Source organism: Pezoporus occidentalis, unplaced genomic scaffold (genome assembly GCF_034315485.1).
Source record: "Pezoporus occidentalis ecotype Australia unplaced genomic scaffold, CSIRO_AGI_Poc_V1 ctg45, whole genome shotgun sequence".
NCBI classification, from domain to species: Eukaryota; Metazoa; Chordata; class Aves; order Psittaciformes; family Psittacidae; genus Pezoporus; species Pezoporus occidentalis.
In genome coordinates this window covers 5,343,304-5,355,891 of record NW_026915780.1, presented here as the reverse complement: position 1 = coordinate 5,355,891, position 12,588 = coordinate 5,343,304, and the positions used below count along the sequence as shown (strand labels likewise).

General features: G+C 39.9%; 1 protein-coding gene across 7 annotated transcripts in view; it reads right to left on the bottom strand.

The window, feature by feature from the left end:
• ATE1 (arginyltransferase 1) overlaps nt 1–12,588 on the bottom strand; it is an 84,231-nt gene that overhangs the window by 13,329 nt on the left and 58,314 nt on the right. For all 7 annotated transcript variants that reach the window (XM_062635296.1, XM_062635297.1, XM_062635291.1 and 4 more), the window contains one exon: nt 8,019–8,139. In XM_062635296.1, coding sequence (XP_062491280.1) covers nt 8,019–8,139 — 121 coding nt within the window. The remainder of the gene's footprint in view (nt 1–8,018; nt 8,140–12,588) is intronic.

The following is a 12,588-nucleotide window of genomic DNA, read 5'->3' as shown; positions in this document are numbered from 1 at the left end:
GCAAAGTTTGAGATTTGCTAGAACAATGCAAAATGAAGTTCATATTATGACCATACTTCAAATCACATTTTAAAGACCTTTCTGTCCTTGCAATTGACTGCTCTGGGAGACTCCGTTGCAGAGCTCATGGTTCCGTGTCATTTCTAACCCCCACACACCAATTTATGCAGTGCCAGTTTTTAAGAGCCACCGATTGAGTTAACAGCACTACCTTTCTGTTACAGAAGCAGTGGAATAGTTGAGGGTATTTTCGTGTATGAGGCTAAAACCCCATGACAGTCCTTTCAATTTAAGCCAAACATACTAAAAAGGAAAGGGAAAATTGCATCTGGCTATACCTTCTTGGCACTATCTTCGTTGTTTAAATATCTTGTATGCTCAAGGATCACACTGGATTTAGAAATCTGCATTCTGATGATTCTAAGTGTTTATAAACCTAATTAGAAACAGATACAAACTTGTAAGATGTGTCTCTTCGAAAGGAGCTGCTAGAAAGAACTGATAAATCTCTCTTTTTCTTGGTTATAGAATTCACATTTATTACCAATACCTCTGATAAGATAGTGGAAAGTTAGCTCTTTAGAAGAATTTAGTTCATGATTTACCAAAACTTACTTAAACTGTTTCCTACCTTGCCAAAGTACACAACACTGTATCTTTAAAGAATTATAAACAGCAGTTGGTTAGAGCACACCAGCAATTTCTCCCTAATCAGATGATTGCACAGCTCTAAACAGTTTGTTTAATGTTTTCCATCTGTGAAGGTTTTGTGACCACATTTTCATCGTCTCAAGAACTTCATTGCATTTCTCCTTATAAACATTAATCCGCATCACAACTACCCTTATAAACGTTAATGGATACTGTCTTTCGCATTAATCCATCCGAGTAGATTTGAAGCTGCTCCCCTACACGTACCCATCACTTTGCCAAGGATCTACACTATGAGACGTGACCAAATGGCAACCGCAGTTCACTTTGTGGATATAAATATGTGATCATGGCTTTTCCATTCACAGAAGGAGGAGAAGCAAGACCAGGATCATGTTAATATTCTATATTCTTTTAATATATCTTAAAATTAAACAGCCACTGGACATGATGGGGAACAAAAAAAAAAATCAACCAAATATTTGCCTTCACAAACACAATAAATGTAAAACATGTTTGAAATATGCCCTTTTCATTAGCAAAGAATAGTATCTAAACTGTGCATAAAGTTACAGGTTTTGTAAAACACAGCACTAGAAATCAGCATTATTGAAACAGTTGCTTTCTGGTGAAAGCACTATCCACACAAATACATATTTAAAATCAATAGTTTTGTATGAACTGCCCAAACCTGCAGATTTCTAGGTAAGAATTCTATTTACTAGAACTGACAGCCCTCAGTTTCGTGCAAGAAGCATTAAGATACATAATCAAGTCACTAGTAAAAGGATTCGGAAGTTATTAAACACTGGGCATGTTGCTTGGTTTTGCTGCTCTAGCTTCTTATGTGCAGAATAACAATGCTGCAGAGCTGTGGAAATTGTCATTGTATGCAGCAAAGAAAATGGAATTAGTTCTGTAATAGCTCAGAAAGATCTGTTTCTAAAGGGGAAATAAAGGTTTTTTTTTCAGCTTGTATTTCCAGAAGCTTGAAATAAATGATAAAATCTTGCAATAAAAGTTATAATACCACTACAGAAGAAGAGTGTAAATCTTAATTTTCTTCAGTTCAAACAGTGATTTAGTATCAACTCTATTCGTAAGGTTGAATGGGGTTTATTTTACAGAGTGATTCTTGCAAGACTGAAAGGAGACCTCTCACTTTAAATTCTGACCTCTACACAGCTATGTGCAGTGGCCAGGACTCTGGCACTCCTGGAAAGCAGAGTTCAGGCACCAGTTTTAGCGCATGTGTTGGTTTGTTTTTGGGGGGGTTTCCAAAGGTTAAGACTTGTATGTGAACATAAAGCAATTTAGAAGACTTTGGATTTCGCCATCTGCCTTTTGTGTAGATGTAGCCCCACCAGTTCCTGGGGGGCTGCAGGCAGACCGTTGAAAAGCACAGAAAAGACAAATTATCTTCGCTTGACTTCAATGCCTATCGTCATTTTGGCTCAGACCAGCTGGAAAGAGTCTAAAGCCTCAATTCTTCTAAGGACTTCCACGCCTCTCCTGGAAGAAGGCAAGGTCTTTATTGCTATGTGGAGATGACAGATGCAATGTCTGGTCTGCATCAAGAAGAGTGAGAGGAAAGTGGTTGCTGAACTGTTAGGCACTGGCAAATTTCTGGCATATGACTGGCTTTGTGACCTCTCTGGGTTTTCACATCTAGTTTCTTTCTATGTAGTGGATCTAAAAATCTGCCTCTCATTCATCTCTACAAATATCTAGATGGACTTTCAAGTTTCAATCTTACCATTACTTATTTCAACAGCTTTCTTTTGTTCTTGTCAAGTCCTCATCATTCTCTCTGTATGAAATAGTGCAAAATTTACTTCCCCGTCTTTCCATGCATGGAAAGCACGGATCAGCTACCAAATCATGGAATCACAGAATCACAGAATAGTTAGGGTTGGAAAGGACCTCAAGATCATCCAACCCCCTGCCATGGGCAGGGACACCTCACACTAAACCATGGCACCCAAGGCTTCGTCCAACCTGGCCTTGAACACTGCCAGGGATGGAGCAATCACAGCTTCCCTGGGCAACCCATTCCAGTGCCTCACCAACCTTACAGTAAAGAATTTCCTCCTTATATCCAATCTAAACTTCCCCTGTTTAAGTTTGAACCCATTACCCCTTGTCCTATCACTACAGTCCCTAATGAAGAGTCCCTCCCCAGCATCCCTGTAGGCCCCCTTCAGATACTGGAAGGCTGCTCTGAGGTCTCCATTTATATTTAAAATCAGTAGTTTTGTATGAACTGCCAAAGGAAGTTCAAGGAAGCAAAACTGCTTCAAAGGAAGCTTCTTTGTGTCTCCTGTATTTTTCATTTCTCCTACACCTCTCATGCTGCAAAAGATTTATCCATAACCTCTAAAAGGTAATTAATGTACTTCCTTAGATCCCTCTTTGAAACTCTCCTTCACTGTGTTGTTTATAAGAAAATTCATAGAGTTTAGTCTATTACTATGTTACTATAATATAGTCTATTACTATGTTACTATAATTTAGTCTATTACTATAACTGACCAGACAAACCAGAAGTGCTTCTCTTTTTCTTTATACCATCTTTTTGCATCCATCGTGGTTTGTGTTAGACTCTTTGGAGCAAAGAGTGTCTTGTCTCCATGAACACACAAAGCCAACAGAGGAGACTACGTATGCCTTTGTTATGTGTATATTTCAACACTTAAGTACTTTCATTTCAATTAATGTATTCCATTTGATTCCATTTTGATATCACTCTATTATTAGATATACAGGAAGTTGAACAGATGTGTATCAGCTCAGCCAATATATCAACTTCAGGAAACAAATGAGTCAAGGCAAGAAAAGTCCTTTTTGATCTGCACTACTAGAAGCTTCTGCTCAAAGCAGTGGACACAGGGAGATGGGAAGCTGCTTCCACCACTGAGACTAGCATGGGCAATTCAGATCAAGCCTACCTTTTTCACGTGGGTAACAGCACCCTGTTCACCCTGGCTAGCACAACGTGCACCCCACATGTATGACACAGTCAGAAGGCCATAAAACTATGAAGGCTTTGAAGCCACCACATTAGGTTGAGATTGTAGCCGCCCTTATCTGAAGTTGCTTCTTTAACGTCTTGACAGTCCAGTGCTGACAGGAATACAGAACTGAGGTTTCTCACTGATTTAACTACCATCCCAAAAGTAGATGTTCATAATGATTTTACTCATGAACGCATTTTTCTCAGGCTGAAACAAACTGAAAATCTCAACAAATGTTAGAAAAAGACACGGCACTGGATTATTGTCAGAAAAAACAGTCAGTGGAAGGATAAAAGCATTGCCAGGATGCCAAGTACATTATTTGTAATTCTTTTCATACTTCATTTGTTCTGCGGACAAAGCTGCAGATGAAAGCACCAACAAAGTAAAACCCTGAACACTGCTTTGAGAGAAGGAAAATAACTCATATGACAAACAGACCATACCCAGGAGTATGTCAGCAGACACCATCATGTGACTGCATTTTGCTCACCAGCTTTGGTATGTTGTCAAAGTCACTGACAAGTATTTATCTGTAGAGCAATCCTTTAATTAACTTCTTCTTTTCTTAATATAACTATCTGTGCTTCCATTTAATAGCCTGTTAAACGAAGTTTAACACCACCTCAATATTCAGAATGCATTAGTATCCAAAGAATCTATTATTTTATTTATCTATTCATCTCTGTATTTATCTATAAGTGACTTATTATTAACCACTAATAGTGGTTAATAATAAAAGTTCTAATAATCCTTTCTCATCAAAAGGAGCGTGATCAGCAGGTCGAAGGAGGTGATCCTGCCCCTCTCCTCTGCTCTTGTGAGACCTCACCTGGAGTATTGTGTGCAGTTCTGGTGTCCTCAACATAAAAGGACATGGAACTGTTGGAACAAGTCCAGAGGAGGCCACGAGGATGATCAGAGGACTGGAGCACCTCCAAGACATTTCATTTTCACTATTTGGGGCATTTTCCCTCCTATGTAATATAAAAGAAAGAGTCTTTCCCTTACAGGCTAAGAAAGTTGGGGCTGTTCAGCCTGGAGAAGAGAAGGCTGCGCAGAGACCTCATAGCAGCCTTCCAGTATCTGAAGGGGGCCTATAGGGATGCTGGGGAGGGACTCTTCATTAGGGACTGTAGTGACAGGACAAGGGGCGATGGGTTCAAACTGAAACAGAGAAGTTTATGTTAGATATCAGGAAGAAGTTCTTTCCTGTGAGGGTGGTGAGGCACTGAACAGGTTGCCCAAAGAAATGGTAAATGCTCCATCGCTGGCAGTGCTCTAGGCCAGGTTGAACAGAGCCTTGGGTGGCATGGTCTAGTGTGAGGCATCCCTGCCAATGGAACTGGGTGATCTTGAGGTCCCTTCTAACCCAAACTATTCTGTTATTCTATCAACGCTGTTTGAGTGTTTCTATGCATGGTTTTTTCCTGAAGTAGCTGATATTTTTCAATACATGTTAGGAACTGCACACAAAAGGCCCACTAGCAGTTTATTTATCACATTTGGGTGTTAGCTGGCACAAGACCTCATTGCTGTCTCTGTGTGACTGCAGAGTTTTGAGGCTAAGTAAGGTTGGATCTCATTACACTGGCCAGAAGCAGTGAAGAGTTGGATCTATTTCAATCACCAGGTGCCCATGATTTGCCATCCAAAACAATACAGTTATTCTGGTTCTTGGCATTGCTTTTTTAAGTTATTAACTGTTAGACACATTTCTAGACTTACCCTGTGCTATAAAGAGTTAAGAACTGTTTAGTTTTGCCTGTCCTCTTCTTCATTCTCAAACTGTTAACAAAAGTACCAGACGTCAGAGGAGAGGGGGATGGAAAACAATACACTTTAAAAACCATTTGAAAATGCACAAGCTCGGAACAACCACATAATGCAAACCAGGCAAAACTGCTCTGCAAATATCAATTAATACTGCCTGATACTTTAAAATAAATTCAGCACTTTTTCTTTTTCTGTTCTTTCTTCCAGAAAAGAAAAAATAAATCTGATTATAGGAAAGAGCTCTGCAGTGTAATGTGCATGGATACTCAGAAATCCTTTTCCTATTGCAGAGGCATGGATGGCTCTCTCCTGAAGCAGCACTCACTGCTGCTCTATGATGCATTTTTATAACCTGCAACTGGTACATTTATTAGGTTGGGGTTTTTTTACTCTTTTAAAGGGAGGGAAAAGAAGTTCAAAGTTACCAAACACGATCACCAAGCTGGTGTGAGGTAATGTTTCAGAAATGTTCTGACATTACAGACAATACTAAAAGATGACCATTTCCAGGGACTGTTTCACTGCCCCAGACAGCAATGCAAGCTGCACTATTTCCCCCAGGTGTTGACTGGGTCTTGCCCTCACTTTCTACGTTGGAAGCCCCACTCCTGATAAATCACAATCTGCCTAACTGACATAATTATGGGCGGTATAATAGAAAGCTGATTCAAGAGGAATAAAGCACGTGATCATTCCTGTTGCTCTTTTTTAAAGTCACTGTAGCTTCATTAAACTCCTATTACTGACTATTGTGGAGAGTAAAGAAGTAAGAAGGAAACTGATTTTACAGCTGAGAAATAGCTTCCTTAGAGCTAACAGCCACTTAAACCTCAAATGACGATAAGCTCACAGCAGGCCCAATGCATTTCAACGTGTAGCTGTGTTTTAATTTCCTTAAGCCACGGGGCGTATGTCATGGTTCCAGTAATGTCTGGAGTGAGAGACTCTGTGCTGATAATGATGCAAAGTTTTAGACCCTGACATTCCCACGTGCATGGTATGCCACAGGGATTCAACAGAATTGAGATGATGATGATGCCCCTTTGCTTGTTTAGGGTTTACACCTTCAAAGGCAGTAGTTGTCATTTTTACACTCTCTGAATACCAAGAGTATCTTGAACAGCATCAGCCCCCAAAAACCATTTCCCTTCTTCCTCCTACCTTTGTAATTTGCTTCCAATATCCTCTCACCAACCTAATGACTATTCTAGTTGATCAAGACATGGTGTGTCACCCATTTCCATCTCTTACACACTGAGCTTTTCCCATGGTGATAAATGCTGTTTCCAGAGAGGACTCAAGCATGCTCCCCAGTCTGTTTCCCACCACTTCAATTGTCTACCTGCACAACCACCACTGAAGAACATTCTGTGCTCTTTGCACACTTAAGTTGATTCTGCTACTAAAAGTGTTAAATCAGTATCTGTATCTGAACCTCATTTTTGTGGTTCTTATAACGTTCCAGTGGAGCAACCAAGTCACAGCATAAACAGCAGCACACACAGGATAAGGAAAAGCAAGGAACTCAAGCAGCTTTTCCAGTTCACAAACCTGCTGAAGGGTCATCTCCCTCCAAATTCCATTAATGTACCTCCACCCTGCCCTTCCAACAACAGTGAATGAAAACTGTATTGAACCATAGCCATGAAAGTAAAAAGAAGCAGTTGTTGAAGACCACTCAGAGACAGCCAAATCTGTATTTTGATGGCTAGAAACAGCCCATGGGGTTACATACTTTTGAGCTTAATCATTGACATCTCTGAACAATACCACAACCTTTCCCAACTGTTATTCAGTGGAGAAAGAGAAAATCTCAGGAAAAGGATATTCAGCAATTTGCAGTTAATAGAAAATAGCTGATCAGTTTTTCCTTTCCACCCAAGCACCACCCCAAGCATCTCTAACACAGCTCCCTCAGGGCCTGCACTCGGCCCACAGAGTCAGCAGCTACAAGCCCATGTATTTCTTTCCATTTGATTGCATTGTTTTACAGTATCATTACTGCATTATGTTCTGGTCAGTAATATTTTCCACTATTCCATGCTGGCAAATCACGAAGTACCTACTATACAGAATGTAAAAACCTATGTCCCATCCACTTCAAGACATTTAAGGTTTCTGCTGTTCAATGCGCTCTTCAAACTCACTGACAGATTGTTAAACTAAATCTGCCAGTCTGTTTCTTAACAAAAGCACTTGATACCTTTAAGCTTCCCCAGCTCTTTCACCTTCCTGTATTAATTCTAATTCCCTTTCTTTATGCATTCATCCGACTGGAATGTAAGAGAGGAACAATTATTTGATTGGTATTATTCATGCGCAGAATAACAAATTATCCGCATAGGTGCTATTTTAAACTATACCTGGTCTGGAAAATAGGATGTACTTAACATTGTATTGCTTATTTTAGGTTAGAAGATAAAGCTCTCTTTTGGCTAAGGCTTAATGGAGTTGTGAATTTTATACTTTTTCTCCTTCACAGGGAAAATTTCCATAATGCTTCAGCATCAGATGACACCCATACATTATAAAAGCAAGACAGACAATGTATAGGCTTAGCATTGTTTATAAACTTACCTGCTTTTCCATCCTGGTTGAATCGACAGTACTTTGAGTGTTCAAGCAGCGGGAGACATTGCTCAATAGGCGTCCAGATGTACGTCTCTGGGCACAACAAGTCAGAGGGCCTGTACTGACCCTAGAAAGGAGAGAAATAAAAACAAGGAGAAAAACAGAGTCATCGCATCAGTTGCACAAGAACACTCTGGCTAAACCTTTCCAGATTTTCCTATGAACAAGGAATAGTTTTAATCTAATGTACACCAAATGAGTCAGAAACGGCTTCACTGAAACTGAAATCACAGCCTTACTTCTTCAGTAATTTCAGCACCACCTCAGGAATACAAACTCAGCCCTGGCACTTGATGAAAATGTAAAATTAACATAACACATTTTTATGGTATTCAAGAAGAACTGGAAAGGTTTTGGCTTTGCTGACTGAAACGCTGGTATTTAAGTTATCCTCTAGAGTTCTGCTCAGCTGGTGCCGACACTAAAAAACTCAGCACCTCCAAAAGCAGCTCATCTCGAGTGGTGGCAATTCCAGCAAATAATGGAGACCAAATCAAAAGTCCTAATAGAAGAAATCACTTAAAAGTGAGAAGGATGCTCTTTTTATTGCATTAGTGATGGAGCATTTTGGTCACTGTTACTTAAATAGCAGCATTTTCTTTGTAATTCATGGAGTTTTTCCTGGAAAAGCTTACAGGTAATGAATGATTAGTGAAATGCTACCATTTTCCATTGATTTATTAAAAAGACATTCTTTGCAGGCATTCCCAGAAATTAAGCAGCCATCATTATTTTCCCTTCAGCTGCAGTGAAAAATCACCACCTCAGCAATAACAACCTCCTTGAATCAGATCTTCCTTTGATTTGAAATAAGATTATTCACCAGCCTGTAACTTAAATCAAAACTCTATCTTTGAGCCGTTATTCATTCTCTCCATACCCTCCCAATGTGCAGAGCCATATGCTGGAAATACCAAATCCATTTTTAAACTGAAAATTCCTTACACTTATCAGCTCGAAAGAGACACTAATAGAATGAAAAAGTTTAAGGATCTCAATTATGCAGGTCTTGAAGGAACAGCATTAGAATGGGCATTATAAGAATTCACACTGCAGTTGATGCAATTAAGAGTTCTTCTTGTCAAATACTTTAAATAGGTAATGAAGTTGATCAGCTTGATGTCAAGTTGATTTTTATTCCAACATCTACTGTGAAAAAAGGCAAGGTGGCCTTGAACGAAGCTGACCAAGGTTTGGGAAGGGACATAGATAATCACTGTGGCTACAATCTGGTGATAAGAACTTGATTTTTTAAGTTGCATTCACAAGCTTTGCTGTTCTGGAAGACAAAATCTTATTCAACAATACCCAATTTTGGAGAATCAGAAGAACTTGTCTTTAACGTTTGCAGAGATCCCCAATTCTTTTTGTTCTCTTAATGTTTGAATCTTCACAGGCTTCTGGTGCCTAAAGGAGCTACAAGAAACCTGGAGAGGGGCTTTGGACAAGGGCCTGTAAGGACAGGCCAAGGGGAATGGCTTTAACCTGCCAGAGGGGAGACTGAGATGAGCTCTTAGGCAGAAGCTCTTCCCTGGGAGGGTGCTGAGGCGCTGGCACAGGGTGCCCAGAGAAGCTGTGGCTGCCCCATCCCTGGCAGTGTTCAAGGCCAGGTTGGACACAGGGGCTTGGAGCAAGCTGCTCTAGTGGAAGGTGTCCCTGCCTGTGGCAGGGGTTGGAACTGGATGAACTTTAAGGCCCAAACCACTCTGATTCTATGATATTTACAGTAGAATTAACATCTTTACTATGTATCTCCCACCAACTGTAAATTGTTAAGTAAGAAATACAAAAATTACCTCCATAAGAACAAAATCGTAACTATCCACATGAAAAACCCAACCAAACCCAAACCAGGCTTCATGCTGAGCATTGTCACATACCTGACGTATCATTCCAAAATGCGTCTGTACGACTTTGATTTTCTCATTTGAAAAACATTCCCTGTAACTACTGTTGTTGCTTTTTGAGGTTATTTTTGCTATTTTTAATTAAATGCATTTTTTTTTATTAAATTAAAACAATATCCCTCCCATTCCATGCACAAGCTTAAACCCCCAGGCCTTAGAAAATCCTCTAAACCCAGGGAATGGAAATGACATTATTAAATAAACTGCTTTGAAACATTACGCTATCTAAACAGAAACAGTTGAAAGGTATGTGAAGGTAATGCTCAAAGAACACTTTTAGTCACCATTACTCAAATGAAACAATTTATGGACTTGGGGAGAAAAAATAAGCCTTTTCAGTCAGTCAAAAAGAAAAAAATAGAACATCATTTCTTGTTGATTTTCTCAACTGGCAAAGAAGGCAGAAATAGCCAAGAAAGCATCATTCAGATCTGTTGCTTAAGCACAGCAAGTACAAGGTGGCAATTTAGTCTTACCTAGTTGTATGGATTCACTCACAGCTATGAGTAAAGACTGCTCAACCACGTACAGTTTTCCTACAAGACGCTGCCCCTGCATCTTGAAATGCATCACATTTGTGAGTCCAACACGTGAAGATTATTTCACATGCTGCCCTAGTCTAAATTTCCCCATTACTCCTATAACATCTTATTCTGTCATAAAATGGAACGGGCTGTGTGCAGTTGTGGTGTCCCAAATATAAGAAGGACATGCAGCTGTTGGAGCAAGTCCAGAGGAGACCACGGGGACGATCAGGGGCTGGCACCTCCTGTATGAAGACAGGCTGAGGAAACTGGGGAAGAGAAGGCTGCATGGAGACCTCTGAGCAGCTTTCCAATGTCTGAAGGGGGCCTACAAGGATGCTGGAGAGGGACTCTTCATCAGGGACTGTAGTGATAGGAAAAGGGGTTACGGGTTTAAACCAAAACAGGGGAAGTTTAGGTTAGCTATGAGGAAGAAGTTCTTTACTGTGAGGGTGGTGAGGCACTGGAACAGGTGGCCCAGAGAAGCTGTGAATGCTCCATCCTTGGCAGTGTTCAAGTCCAGGCTGGACAGAGCCTTGGGCAACATGGTCTAATGTGAGGTGTCCCTGCCCATGGCAGGGGGGTTGGAACTGGATGATATTAAGGTCCTTTCCAACCCAAACCATTCTATGATTCTATGTATAAAATTAACTGCACTGCAGGATTACTAGCTTGGTTATAACAAGAAAGAGCTTCTTTAGTACCGGGCAAAAGAGTAATGGCAAGAATTGATTATCCAATCCATCACTGTAGGTTCAGTATTAATTTTGGGCAACCAAACACCCTACTTAGGAGGGAAAGAGGAAGAAATAGTTCTGAGGTGACTTCCTTTAGATGTTTTCCTTCCTTCAAATTTAGAATCTTGTTAATAAACACCCCTTAAGATACATGAGGCTGCGGTGATGACACATAAGGTAATTAGAAGGTAAAAATTAAACAAGCCGTTGATGATCTTCAATATCCTCTCTATCTAAAAGCACTTCCAAACACACTAGAAGTCAGCTATTTCTCCCGTAAAGGCATTTTATTTACACTACTGGTTAAACCCACATCCCATGACTCATTCCAGGAAGGAAGTGGTAGCACATAGACATACTGCAGCATTTCCCACTGAAGAGCATTGGCACTGTGTCTGTATTGATAGAATTAAAAAGGGAATCCGCAGAATTTGTTAAATCAAATGCAATGATTTCCAAGGACTTTTGCCTTTTCTTTTCCCACCCCTAAGTAGTTACTCTCAATTTGCTTCTTTTCTTACAGAAACCTCAATATTAAAATAAACAACTATGAATCCACCTCACTTTATTTTTGCCTCCTCTCTCCTTATTTCTGGAGTGTGAAAACATCTGAACCTGAGATCCCAGCCAGATTCTGCCTCATGTACACGGGAGCACCTTTACTTCATGAAAAATAATCACATTTCATTATTCATTGCAAAACAATTGCATAATATTAAAAATTGCCTCTAAGAGTATTACTTACATTCGTTGTCACTCTTGCTATGGCTGATTTGCAGTATACACCTAACATAAATCCAAACCAGAAAAGGGATCTCCTGAAGGGCACTGCTCCAGAGCTATTTATCACAGTCAAACTTCATCAAATTTGCAAAACTGGTTTTGAAAAGGATTTCTCTTTGGCTCCAGATTCAATTCACCCACATCTCACAAGTAATTCCATCGATGGTAAAATTCCACAACTGAAAACATTGTGCTTTCTTTTATCTCGTACTATAACAGCTCTTGCACAGTAGCACTGTTTATGCTTGTCCAGACCATCTTGGGAATACTTAGACCACAAATCTTTCAACAAATGGTATCATCTTACAGACCATCCCTAAGCACTTATCTTATGTTTCAGTATCTTAAATCCAGTACCACCTGCTGCTGAAATGCACTCTGCCCATGTACAGCTGCACATATTTCTGCCTGTATATTTTGTCAAGAAATATCCAACAAGACATAAAATGGGCTATTTTGAAACGGTTCTGGAAACAGAGAATACATTTTCCTTAAATTTCATTTGTTCTGATGCTGTTTAAAACTTTCATGGATATCCAGAAACACCCTTCTTGAGACAGAATAT